We start from the raw sequence: 13,486 nt of genomic DNA, 5'->3' as shown, positions 1-13,486 counted from the left end.
ACATCACACACATGAGAAATGGCAGAGCAAGTCCAGTTGCCCATGAGACAGTGCAGAGAGATACTGAGGAAAAGCACGGAAGAGACTGAGCAGGTGAGAGGGACAGGTTGCTCACCACGCCCTGGTAAGGCACAAATTGAACTTGAACTTTGTGTCAATTTGGGTTCCAGCCCCTGAGTCCAATCCTAGCGATGTGAAAGGAGAGGGGACCAGGAAGAACAACATGGAGATCACGTGGACGGTGAGTGTCCCTCCCAGCCTGACCTTGGAGGGCGGCAGTGTGCATCTGGGATCCCTCGCCCTTTATACCCCTGACACCGTAGGCCAGAGGGTGGCTCAGGCGGCCTGGTTGGTCTGGTGGCCGCTCTTCTGCGCTGGGCATCCAGAAACCAAGCAGGAGCGTATCCGGACAGATTTAAGACAGAGGAGCGGAGGTGACTGGGCCAATCTGGCAACTTCACAGACAAGCAGCAAAATAAAGTGGACTTCAGAAGAAGGAGGGGTTGAGGTTGGGCTCTGGCGAGGATTTCCCATGAACATCGGTGCTCGCCTTGGTGTGTCCGACTCCTTTCACGAGATTGCTGGGAGTGAGGAGAGGCCCGCAGCTGGGGCATTTTCTGTGTAGACCTTCTCTTAGTCGAGGAGTGGACTAGAGAACTCTAGGCCAGGATTGAAAAACCCCATCTTCATTTTGGCCCACTGACTACATTTCCAGATCAAAATTAGATGTGTCACCTCAAAATGACTTTTTTCCAAACCACTTCCAAGTCTGAGAGATGTAAACTCGGCTGCTGAAATACTCACACTTCTGTGTCATTGCCACAAGTGGTGGAAACAGGACGCTCGGTGTTTGGAGTCCAGACCATCCCCATCCTGCAAGGGCCTGGCCTCCCAACAGCCTTAGCAATGGGGCTGGGCCAGATCCCAGCAGGGGGCACATCTCGGACTGGGCACCATTGGCTTGTGGTCTGCGCTCTGTCCTTCGGGCTCCAGGGACTGCTTCCCGGGCAGACCCTTAGGGGACAGAGACCAGAGTTCCACCCACTCCTAGAGACTCTGACCCGCTGGGAAGGACCGAGCAGACGTGCCTGGATTCATAGACCTGAAGCCGGCTCTGTAATTTTGAGTTCACTGGCTGGAGGCATGCAGTGGCTAAACCAGAACTCACACCTTTCTGACTTTGGAGAATATTATATTATCATCTATATTTTTTCTTGTGGCTCCATCGTAGGAAAGCGTCCTGTCAAAAATAAGGCTTTTGCTCCCTATGCACTTGCAAATGTGGGAGTCATGGTGACAATGTCTTGGGTGACACCTTTGTCACAAAAAATCTATGTGCTGCTGGGTTCAGTCCCTCTTGAAGGACTCAGCGAGGGTGGGGGGCTGGTCAGTGTTGGGCAGATCGGGGTGGGGTGCTAGACATAGAAAGAGAATGCATCTGTGGGTGGGCCTGGACCCCCTGCCGGCCCCTCCACCTCGCCCTCTGTCTCTCCCCCCTCAGCCCATGAATGCCACCTCCGCCTTCGGCCCCAACCTGCGCTATATCGTCAAGTGGCGGCGGAGAGAGGCTCGGGAGTCCTGGAACAATGCGACAGTGTGGGGCTCCCGCTATGTGGTAGGGCAGACCCCTGTCTACGTGCCCTATGAGATCCGAGTGCAGGCCGAAAATGACTTTGGGAAGGGCCCCGAGCCAGACACTGTCATCGGTTACTCAGGAGAAGATTGTGAGTACCTTCCCCTGTCCCCCACCGCAGACCCTCCACTGGGCTGCATAAGGGCCACCTTCACAGACTGGGAAACTTGGGGTGGGTCGAGGGACTTCAAGAACAGCCTGGGAGGACAGCTAGTTCCTAGGAAAGAGAAATCCCCTACAGTGACCTACATAATATCAGATGGGCCCCTGATAATGTCAGGAGCGAGAATATTGTCATCTGAACACTAGTTAAAATTAGTGAACATCATCGCCTAGCCCAATACTCTCATCTTACGGATGCAAAAACTGAGGCCCTGCAAGGAAAACTCCTGCCAGTATTACACAACAGCAAATGTCAGACATGAAAATAGAACCCACGCCTTCTGATCCACCTCATTGCGAATTCTTGCTGCACCAAGCAAGACTTCAGGACTGTGCATCCCAAGAGCCATTAGACTCCTCCACAGGAAGCAGGGCCACAGGCCAGACTCCTCCCCAGGCTCCCCAAGGGAGGCCTTCAGGGGTGGAGAAGGTCTGCAGAGCCCCAGACTGGAAGCACCCAGACCAGTCACCTGCCAGTATTCCTAGTGGTGCTCTTTGCCCTTGGAATTGAGCATAGAAAGAGACGTTCTTTAGAGGCTTGCACTGGATGAATCAACAGGATTCTGGACATATGTGTGGAAGCATGTGCTTGGTTTCCCATCCATCCCAGCACATCAATCCAGCAGGCTGCTGAGCAAAGCAGGAGAGTCAGTGTAACACTGCCCCCAGGACAGGGTGATTCATACCCCAGTGGGTCTGGGCCTGGGTCTGATCTAAGAAGAGATCATGGGGTGACTGACCAAAAAGGAGGGGGGCTGGGGAGAGTCTTAGAGAGGAACAAGTCACAGGGGCCGTGTTGGAGTCAGGAGTAGGGCCAGTGGATGCTTGTGAAGCTGGGAAGAAGTGAGGGTCAGGCCCTATGCCCCACTTTCCTGGAGGTGATTGCGGATTGAACTCACTTGGGAGATAAGCAGAGGGCGTCAGCGGGCCCTCTGTCCATCCCACTCCCCATCTCCACGGTGACAGACACTTCTGGACAGGAGACTCCTGGACGGTAAGTGTGGAATAAGCAGCATCTGGTCATGGGCTTCATGGGCTGCCCATAGTTTCCATGGCATCTGTCTCCCCCTGTGGCCTCTGCTCTGCTGGAGTAGAGGGGATAGGGCAGAACTGCTTCTGCAGCAGATTGGAGAAAGGGGGCAGGAATCAGTTATGCAGGAGGGAGTGGCCCTCCCTTTCCAGCAGTCATGGACTGGGCGCCTTTGGTAATGTTTCCTGGCAGGAAACAAATGCCACTCAAAGCAACTATTTCTAGTGTGAGCACGGGGTTAGAGGGGAAACAGCAAGGTATGGTGAACCACCTGGAGGGCTAGCCACAGCAGGGAATGGCTCTGAGCCTTGAAGGGTCAGGGGATGGGTGAGTCACCATGGCCATCGAGGGCCACCCACATGGCCTTGGGCAGAAGAATGCAACGCTGTCCACCCTCAGCCCTGCAAACAGGCAGCCCGAGGAATAGCTGCCTCTCCTTCTGCCCCAGGATCTCCTGTTTGGAAACCTGAGAATAAGGGAGCCCAGCTGATACGGTCCAGAAAGAGCAGCCTCCTGAGACATGGAGCAGGGTGGGGAAGGGTGGAGAATGGAATGGAGGGACAAACAGACTACCCGGCATGTAAGGGTAGCAAATAATTGCCCTCCTACCTGAACTGCCACCATTTTGTTCTGAGCCTTTCCCCACTCCTCCAAGTATAGCCTGATGGAGGAGGCATAGCCCCTGCCCTCAGGGTGTACCCAGGGTCCTGAGTGGGGTGGAGATATGGCCAGCAGAGAACAAGTTGTGGGGAACTTGGGGTCCTGGGGTCAGCCCTGTCAGCATAACCTGCTCTCTGTCCCCACACATTGCAGATCCCAGGGCTGCACCCACTGACGTTAAAATCCGAGTCCTGAACAGCACGGCCATCAGCCTTCAGTGGAACCGCGTCTACTCCGACACGGTCCAGGGCCAGCTCAGAGAGTACCGAGTGAGGAAGCCAGCTCCCCACCCTGCCTAACTACCCAGCTCCGTAACCAGGGCAAGGGGGTAGCAGATGCAGGCCATGAAATATTTGGAAGGGGCTCTAGGGGTAGCTGTTGAATCCAGAGTTGATTCAAGAAGATGATGTCTAGGTCTATCTCCTCAAAATTATACTCAAATATATATATGGACACACACACCTCCAGCTGTGTCCTACAATGGAAATGCTGAGAGATTCTGCTCAGCAGAAAATCACGTGAAGGTGGTGGGTTTGGGTGGGTGTTGCATCGCACACCTACTTGTAAGACGTGAGCAGATGCACACGCATCCTCAGAGGCTCTGTTGAAGCACCATTGAGCTACCCCTGCCTGCTCCTAATGGTCCCCGCTGGGCTGCTTGCCTCACCCAGTCTGATTCTGTGAAGCCCCAACTAACAGGTGTAACCACTAAAAGGGTACAAAGGCCTTCCCCGTTGCCGCAGCCAGCTCCGGGTTATCCAGGACACGGATTATCCGGGCTCATGGCTTCTCCTGGTCCTCCTGCCTATAAGCAGTTTCCGCTCATCTTCTCTCTTCTTTGAGAGGGTGAGCTGAGTTGGGGGAAGGGAGAAAAACCCAGGGTATGCAAGGCTCTTCCTATGAGTGGCTCTATTTAAAATTGCCTCGGAGGGGAGGGCGGCTATAGCCACGGGATAACACAGGTCCTGTGACCTCAGGGATCATTGAGCATTGGCTGGTAGATAATTAGGGCAGAGTGGAGGGGGTCTGTCTCTTCTTGGAAATGAATTTGAACATGGGGGAAGGCAAGCAAGATGATGGATACACTTGAACGAGCTCTTCCCTAACGGTTGGCTTGTACCCTTGACCTACTCGCCTGGAGATTTTTCTGGCTAAAGGGCCCATTGGGTCCCCCTCTTAAGTCTGCACTTCCTCCTCTTGCGGTTGGAGGCCTGGGTGATGCTGGTGCGGCAGCCTGACCTGGAGCTTCCTACCCATGCTAATCATACCTGTGTCACAGACTCAACATTACTGTGACACTGCCACCTTCCATAGGCCATCCCATCCAAGCTCTCGCCACCAGGCAGCCTGGCATCTCACTGACTTGGACACGTGTCTATTCCAGTCTAAAGGTCTTCAAACAATATTAAAAGAAACATTTGACTTCAAAGGGTTTCTCTACCCTTTCTCATATTCAGACTTCTGGGGGTAACCCACTACTTTTCACCTCTCCTCTGCTGTCTGTCTTAAACCTTACTAAACTGACTCAGGGGGTGTGATCTCTTAGCACAGGACAGAGCTTTCCATGCTTGGACCCTCGGCTTATATTTGTGGTTTTGGCTCAGACTCCTAAGCAGCCTGTCCCCCAGCTTGGAAATAAGGCTCATGGCGAAGCAGCACAGCTGTAAGTCTGGCCAACTTGCCTGTTCTCCAGAGAGGTGATTCACACCAAAAGCCCTATTTCTTGTTTGACATCCATTCATACTCGCTAGTGGCTAATGAATGGGGACTGTCAGGCCACTTCCCCAGCCCTGTGTGGGACTGATGAGTTCATTTGGGATCTGGAGCCTGTGGCAAGCAAAGGGAAGACCGGTCGCTACCACCACCACTAACAACTAACCCAGCTCTGCCTGGCGTCCCCTCACCGGCCTGCCTCTGTCCTGAAGGCCTACTACTGGAGGGAGAGCAGCTTACTGAAGAGCCTGTGGGTGTCTCAGAAGAGACAGCAAGCCGGCTTCCCTGGTGACCGCCTCCGGGGTGTGGTGTCCCGCCTCTTTCCCTACAGCAACTACAAGCTGGAGATGGTTGTGGTCAATGGGAGAGGCGATGGGCCTCGCAGTGAAACCAAGGAGTTCACCACCCCGGAAGGAGGTAGGTCTGGCCGGCAGCTCTTCAGGGTGGGCAGGACAAGGGTCCCGCACTCGGGTGGACTGGAGCAGCTCACTGTGGCTTGGCACGGACAGCACCAGTTGACCTCTGCATGACCGCAAGGAGCAGATGACCTGTGAGCTCAGCAGCTCCCACCATTCCCACACAGCACTGTGTCGCCTAGTTGGCCTGCCCTGATGAGGTTGTACCTCAAGAGAATACTTGTGTGGCCTGAGGACATAATTCCAGATGGGCCGTACAGACTGACGCCCAGGGCACTGCGGGAGCCCGGGCTGCCTGCCACCTCCTGAGGCTGAAGTGCAGTCACCCTGACCACCTAGAGGCATCTGGTCTGTTCGCCAGCACCCAGGACCTAGAGCTCTCACCACTGCAATCAAGAAGCTCTCGCTGAGATTGTTGGCCATGGGTGCAGTGGCCCTGCAGAGGGGCACCTGCCTCCTACAGGCTCATGGTTGCCTAGTCCCAGAAGGCAGACACCCACGGCATCCCCAGTTCATCTCCTGTGCTCGCCAGTCCCCTCGTTGGCTTGGTGCTTCCTTCATCCGTTTCTGTTTCTCCTCCCAACTTTCTTAACTGTTACTTTCCTCTGCCTCCTCTCTCGACTCTCCTTTGTTCTTCCCTCGTCTTTTCTTTTTCTTTTTTTTATCTATTAATTTTAGAGAGAGAGAAACATTGATTTGTTGCCCCATTTATTTGTGCATTCCTTGGTTGATTCTTGTATGTGCCCTGACCGGGGATCCACCCATGACCTTGGCTTATTAGGACGGCGCTCTAACCACCTGACACCCGCCAGTTGTCTTCTTTATTCCCGTCTTTCCCCCCTCGTTTGGCTTTTACCACCCGCCTCTCCCCTTCGCCCCTGCTTCTCACCTCCACGGGCTCCGTCTTGGTTTTCTTTCCTCTCCCCTCTGAACCCAGCAGCCTCACCTCGGAGGCCTGGACCTGCTGCTTGGACCCAGAGGTGAGAATCCTTGTCTGAGGATCAGGAGCTGCGGCCTCTGTAGGAGACAGGGACAGTTGTTTCCCTGCGTGAGACTTGCTCTGCCCCTCTTGGTGGTGTCTTTGCAGGATCGGAGCCTAATGTGCCGAATCCAGGGTAGTTGCTAAAGGAGACCTTGACTTACGCTCGTCCTGAACCAGGGAAACACCATCCTGGATGGGAGATGGGCTCTGGCTTAGCAGCTGCCTAGCTTGGGGTTGCCCGAGATCAGTGCCTTCATACTTGTGCTTTGTTTTGTTTTCCCCACCCTGCCCACCCCCCTCCTCTCCCCTTCACCTCCCCCACTCTCTTCTCCTTCCCCAAGTACCCAGTGCCCCCAGGCGTTTCCGAGTCCGGCAGCCCAACCTGCAGACAATCAACCTGGAGTGGGACCATCCAGAGCACCCCAATGGGATCCTCACTGGATATTCTCTCAGATATTTGGCCTGTACGTTTGCTCTGCTTTCTCTTGATAACCTGGAGATCAGAAACCCACTTTCCCTAAGGAACAGGGGAGCCTGTGGTGTAGAGGGCATTGCCAGGAGACAGTTCCCCTTAGGATTAGGGGAGGCAGATGAGACCCAGTCCCTGCTTTCCTAACAAGTCCTCCTGCATGGAGCTTCTAGTCGGCCCCATGAGACAAAGGGAGCTTCTGGTCTAATAAGGGGTCCAACCCCAGCCCTCGGGGGTCTTATAGTCTCCAACACCTACAAGTCTAGGAGAAGGAGTTCCTCATCTGACAGAACGTCCATCCAGGGGGGAGACAGTACCTGCCCAGGAACCCGCCCAACACTCAGGGCCACCTTAGCAAGGAGTCGGTTTCGGGAAGGCAGCTATATGTAGAATTTGGAGCCTGGGTTGGGAAGACCTCACCTTGGGAGTTCAGTGTCACCATGCAGGGACAGGAGTGTCATTACATTTGAGAACATTAAACCCTCTAAAGTAGGTGGTGGTGTACCTCCTTGGGAAGCTCCAGGGGCTGGGTATTGTGTTAACAGTTTTAATATGTTGTATGCTTGAATGCTGCTCCGGATCGATCTCTTGAGGTACAGAGAACAGGAGGCATTAACCACCAAAAGCTCTAGTGGGTTTGCCCTAGTTCTGTTTGAAAGGAAGAAAGAAACTCCTAAGTTTTGTCCTTGTTGAAAAGGCTTGGGGATTATAAACTGAGTCTTTCAGAATCAGCCACATGACTTCGCAGTGAGCTAGAGATAACAAGATGAGTGAAAAAGTATTGACCCTGGCGTGTCATCAAACAGGCAGAAAGGAGTTCTTGCCCTGCACACTGCCTTTGAACCAAATCTCCCATCGCCCGAGTCCTCAGGTGCACACACGGGGCAGGGTCCACCGTCTCCCTTTCCAGCAGAGTGGGGAAGGTTTGCTCCTTCCAGCTGCAGATTGTATAACCCATCGGGGTCGGCATCGCCACAGTTCAACTCCACTTACCTCTCTCTCCCCAGTTAATGGAACCAAAGTAGGGAAGCAGATGGTGGAGAACTTCTCTCCCAATCAGACCAAGTTCACGGTGCAAAGAGCAGACCCTGTGTCACGCTACCGCTTCACCCTGAGCGCCAGGACGCAGGTGGGCTCTGGGGAAGCAGTCACGGAGGAGTCGCCGGCACCCCCAAATGAAGGTAGGTGCACCGTGGCAGCCTCAGGGATGACCAGGCCCAGCTAATCAGATGCCAGAGAAACCCTCTGCCCGGCCTCCCGGGACAGAGAGGAAATGAGGCTGCAGGTCCTTTGGCCCTTGAAGCAGAGAGCCCGCCTCGTATGCTGACAGGTAGGTTTCGGCGATGTCTGGACAACTCAGATCTCCTCAGACCTGTCATCAGACCTGGGTCCCCACACTGCCTTGACTTGCTCAGCCACTTAACATCTGTCATCTTTCCCTCTGGTGGGGGGTACAGAAGAGAACCTGAGTCCTGAGCAGAGATGAGGAGAGGAGGGGAAGTGTGTTGGAAGCACATATGCTAATGAACTCCAAGGAATAGTGAAAGTGCTCACCTGATGAGGGAGCATGAAGGCTCCATGGGAGCCCCATGAGGGCTCTGGGGACACCCCTATTTCCCCCAAGGGCATGTGGGGCCAAGGAGGCCAAGGAAGCCTTGACTGAGGCCACCTGCCTGGATCGTGAGCAGATGTAGTCCCTCCTTGCGGCCTGAACTTAGTGAGTTGTCAGGCTGTGGAGAGGAAGGAGAGTTGGGAAACAGCCATTTGCCAAACTAGCTTCAGAGAGAGCAAATGGGTTCATCTCCTGGGTCCCAGCATCTTCCAGGAGCTTAGCATCCTCACTGGAGCTGCACCTGCCTGAGAACTCCACTAGAGGGGGCTCCGGGCCCACCTGCACATGCTGACTGATACCCAGGAGCTTCTTCAGGGCTGTGACTGTAGAAGCTTTGATATCAGTGATCCCCTATGAAAGGGGGAATCCCACTGCCTCTCCGGGGGTACGGTGGTCTATTCAAAAGCCATTTCTTGAGCACCCACAATGTGAGGTGCAGGGCACTGTGCCAGAAATAGGGGGTGATAGACAATAAGCGCACAGCCCAGAAGGGGAGAATCCACAAGGGCGTCCAGTCGCCGTTTAGCATGAGGAATGTTATGTGTAGATGAGCAAGGTGTGTGGTTGTGCAGGGGCTGGGGGATTGAGGCCGAAAGGGAAGACTTCAAGGAAGAGGTGATGAGAGTGGGGATCCGTGAAGCTGGCAGGAGATTATTGTGTCCCGTGCTTTCTCCAGAAGGCTGAGGTTCAGCAGTCCGGTCCTGGCCCAGATCAGCCCTCCTGAGAACGACCCCCACCCAGGAGGGCATTGGTGCTTCATTCCCCAGGGCTGCCAGGCCCTGCTGCTTCTGCTGCCTTACCCTTACCCTGGCTCCCAGTTTAGCTTCCTAGGCAGCCCTGCATCCCTTTCCAGCCCCTGCTCCCCTCGCCAGTGGGCCAGCACCGGGGTGGGGGTGGGGGTGGAAGTGGGGGGCAGGAGCTGGAGAAAGGCATATGGTCCTTTCTGTGGTCCTCTCTTGTCTTGTAAACCAGGAGTGAGCCACACAATAATCTCCCCTCCTAGTTTGGCCTTCCAACCCCATTGGGTGGTTTATTAGGGCTGGGGGACTTGGGGTAAGTGCTTGATACATACCTATTACTAAAGGCATGGCCAGGCCAGAGATGATGCACTTTCTTGATTACTTAACTCTAAGGAGATACATAAAGAAAGCTTCTTCTCCCTCCTCCTGTCCACCCCAGGATAGACATCAGATAAAAATGCATTGTCCAGCCCCAATGACCACCAAGGGAAAGTTCTGCAGCTCCCGGCAACAAGAGGACAAAGGCTTTCTTCTCAACTTCGGGATTTATAGCAAATTCAGGAATTCCTTTTAGGGCTCAGTACACAGTTGGGTTTCTTATTTCATAAAGTACAACTGGTGGGAAAGAACGGAGGTTGCAGAGCAGGACAGGCGCCTCAGGGCTGTGGTCTGTCATCATTCCCAGGCCGAGGTAGTGTGGGGAGGGTTCGGGCAAATATGCTCCCCCTCCTCCCATCCACCCCAGCACTATCCAACATCTACCCCCAAAGGTACCGGAACCATTCTTTTGTCTGGGCTGGTGTCCCCCTGCACCACCTACACCTTATGCCCTCAATTCCTGGCATCTTGGAGGATCACCCAGCCTGCTTCATAAAGGTCAGCCCAGCCAGGGCAGGACATCATCCTGGTGAAAGACCTAGGATCACAGCACTCTAGGGGGACTGTGCCAGCTGCCACCTCTTAGATGAGAGTCCTTGAGTAGAAGTAGAGTCAGAGTGTATTAGAAAAGTCTCCAAGACCCAGATGGAACATTTTATATAGAGACGCACCAGACCCCAGTGGAGTCGAACAAGAGCCCTGAACACTAGTTGGCATCCTCAGGGCGGTGGCCAGCACCCGACCACACTGTCCGGTCAGGTTTGCACCAGAGCCCCCTCTGCCTGCTTGTCGTGTGTTTCACCTGTATTCTGTTTTCTCTTCCCTCTCGTATCCTTTCTCCCTCTCTGGCCATCTTGGGCGCTGTGTTCTGAAGCTACTCCAACCGCAGGTACCGTACCAGCAGCGGAGGTAATGGGCATGGCATGGGACGATGCAGGCGGAGCCCAGCCAAGGCAGAGGAGGGAGAGGCTCGGGAGAAAGCATGCGCCAGACTCACCCTTTCAGTGGTTGGGCAGCCAGACTGTCAAGGATGTGTGCAGAGAGTGGGACCAGAGGCAAACACACCCTCCTCCCCCCACTTCCTATTTGCACCCCATTGAGGGGGAGGATGACTTAGAAGGGACCCCACACGCATGGGCTCCAGACCTGTTCTCTGGAGCCAGAGCTTTCTCTGAACCCGGGTGATTACTTCCTTGAACCGCCTGGGGCCTTGCCTGGGTTTGACTGACATCTCGGCACAGAGAGAGGGTCAGCAGCCTTCGGGTGGCCGGCTGTGCCCCAAGAAGGAATGCTGCACTGCGATTGGGCACAGCTGGGTCCTGTCCCCCGGCTAGTCCGCCAGGCCCTGGAAGGGTGACCTGTGGGTGAGCACACTGTGCATGCTGGCCTTGCATGCTGCATGGGGGCCCGGCACCAGCTCTGCCACCTCCCTTGGGTTCCAGTCAGTGAGAACCAGCGTGCATAGCCTTGGGTAGAGTCAGGCGCTCCAGGATCTGGAGTCTTTGAGCGCCACAGACTGATTGTCCCCTCACCTTTCAGAAACCCAGCTTCTGAGAGTCTTCAGCATTAAGAACAGTCTCCACTCGTTCTGGGAGGTTGATGCACCCAAGTGAGGAGTTGGATAGGCAGGTACCAACGTAGGAGCCGACTTGGTAACCAAGTTTCTCCTCTCAAGTCCTCTTTTGTGGGCTGGAGGAACATCTAAGGGTGCATCACCACAGAAGGCCTGTCCTCAGGCTGGAGACACTAGGCAGGGGACTCCAGGCTTCCTTCGCCTGCTCCTTGGAGCCGAGAACAAGGCTCACCCTGGCAGAGCAAGGGCTATGGGCAAGGGCTTGCCAGAGTCTCCTCGGGCTCTAGGCAGCAGGGAGAACTGAGAACCAGGTGAGGGATCTGAGGGGTGGCTTATGATGAGGATGCTGCTTTGCCCAATTTGGTTTCTTGCCCACCTTCACTCATTTACCCCCACCCCCTTTTAGGTTGATTCTGTTTCTGTTGCACACCCTGCTTCCTTCAGTTTGCCTTTGTTTTGTCAGCCAGATGTGCGGGTGGGGCTCTGCCATCCCCCTCCCCCTCCCCCTCCCCAGTCCTCTGGGGGCTGCTCTGACTTCTTCAAGCCTCTTCGGGGCCTGTTACAGCAGGCACGCAGGGCAGTCTGAGCAGACTTAGTGATGAGACACGGGGAGGGCACCAGGAGAGTCAGCTGGAAGCTCATTGGTCAAGCAGCTCGTGGTCCGCCTCCCCCATCCTGGCACCCGGGGACCCAAGGCAGGCGGGTCTGGTGGCAGGGAGTCTGTTGCTCACAGGGCATCCATGCCTGTCGTGAGTGGCAGTTGCAAGGGGGATGGGTGTGATTCCAAGCACCCTGCTTGCACTTCCCATCTGGAAGAGGTCCAAGCTCGTGGTCTGCAGAATGAGCGCAGGGTCTCGGTCCCTCAGTCAGTGTGTTGTTTCCTGGGCTCCAGCTTCCATGGGACATGGTCGTACGTAGAGGCTCCCTGCCCTTCTTTGTAATGAGATGAGATCATAAGCCCTTCTCAGCTTTGAGTGTGTGAGGCCCTCTGCACAGTCTGCGGGTGGCAGGCAATGGGACCCAGGCTCTACGTTTTTGACTGGGCCTGATTTCTGGCCCACTGCTCCCTTTCCTCTCATCCTCCCCAAACCTGGGTGGTTTTCCCCAAAACTGATCTGTTTGTATCTCACCTGGTGAAGATGACCCCCGCCGTGCACCATACCTGCTGTCTCTTAGGACAGCTGCCCATCTGTCCTGGCCATCTGTGATCTGGCCAGAGCAGTCCGTGCACCATGTGGGCTTCTTTTGGACTGAACCTTCCACCTGGAAATGTCTGGAAACTGCTGTCCTCATCTTTGACTCAGCTCAGATCTGTAAATGTTGGGCAGGCAGCTCCATGACAGGTTCTGGGGTCAGAGAGATGAATAACAGACGTGTCATCTTTTCTCAATTTTCCCCATCTCCTACATGGCGTTCCCGAAACTGGTGGAAAGCCTTCGGCCGTGGCTGGGGCGCCTTCCAGCGTGCATCAGGCAACCATTAGGTAGATGCTGCCTTCGGGCCCGGGTCCTGTGCTTCCAGCTCTGGATCCCCTTCCTCTCAGTTGCCAGGCTGGTGGTCTCCACTGAGCCAGGGTGGTTTTCCAACCTCTAGTTCCTGCTGTGGCTGGAGGTGACCTAGCAATATGTCTGTCCAGACTGGGGCTACTTTGTGGATAATCCCCGCTTCTGGGCTTTATTTCCCTTCTGTCCTCTACCCAACCCCACCCCAGGGCATGAAATCACCTGAACCCCCTTTGACCTGAGCACTGGGCACATTCCCCATGGAAAACCTCCCTTCCCCTCCTTTCCCCTTCCTTCCCTTCCCTTCCCCATCTGTACACTCCTCTGACAACTCACTCACCTGACCCTCTGTCCCTTCCTTCCCCTTGGAGCCTCTCCTTGCCTCTGTTCTCCCCACCTTTCCAGCCTCATCCAGCCATGAGACATAGCTAATGAGTGGTCTCTGCCAGTTGTGACCTCAGATAAGGTTGCGTCCTCCAAGGTGACTCCAGTGATGCCTGGGAAGCAAAAGTTCCTTGCCTCTCACTAATACCCTGAGACTGTTGCCACTGAGCAAAGGAAGAGCAACTAGGTAACCATCATCGGAGAGAATCCCTTCCTTTCAGTCACGCCCAGC

The 13,486-nt window shown here is 54.9% G+C and overlaps 1 protein-coding gene across 1 annotated transcript in view; it reads left to right on the top strand.

Moving 5' to 3' along the window:
* The window catches only part of NFASC (neurofascin), a 126,227-nt gene that overhangs the window by 91,795 nt on the left and 20,946 nt on the right, over positions 1-13,486 (top strand). The window contains exons 18-24 of the mRNA XM_087827850.1: positions 171-241; positions 1,502-1,724; positions 3,639-3,754; positions 5,411-5,615; positions 6,938-7,060; positions 8,073-8,246; positions 10,670-10,684. Coding sequence (XP_087683976.1) covers positions 171-241; positions 1,502-1,724; positions 3,639-3,754; positions 5,411-5,615; positions 6,938-7,060; positions 8,073-8,246; positions 10,670-10,684 — 927 coding nt within the window. The remainder of the gene's footprint in view (positions 1-170; positions 242-1,501; positions 1,725-3,638; positions 3,755-5,410; positions 5,616-6,937; positions 7,061-8,072; positions 8,247-10,669; positions 10,685-13,486) is intronic.

This window comes from Miniopterus natalensis, chromosome 19, assembly GCF_054644295.1.
Source record: "Miniopterus natalensis isolate mMinNat1 chromosome 19, mMinNat1.hap1, whole genome shotgun sequence".
NCBI classification, from domain to species: Eukaryota; Metazoa; Chordata; class Mammalia; order Chiroptera; family Miniopteridae; genus Miniopterus; species Miniopterus natalensis.
Note: the sequence above shows the minus strand (reverse complement) of the source record. Positions and strands in the feature narration are given on the sequence as shown.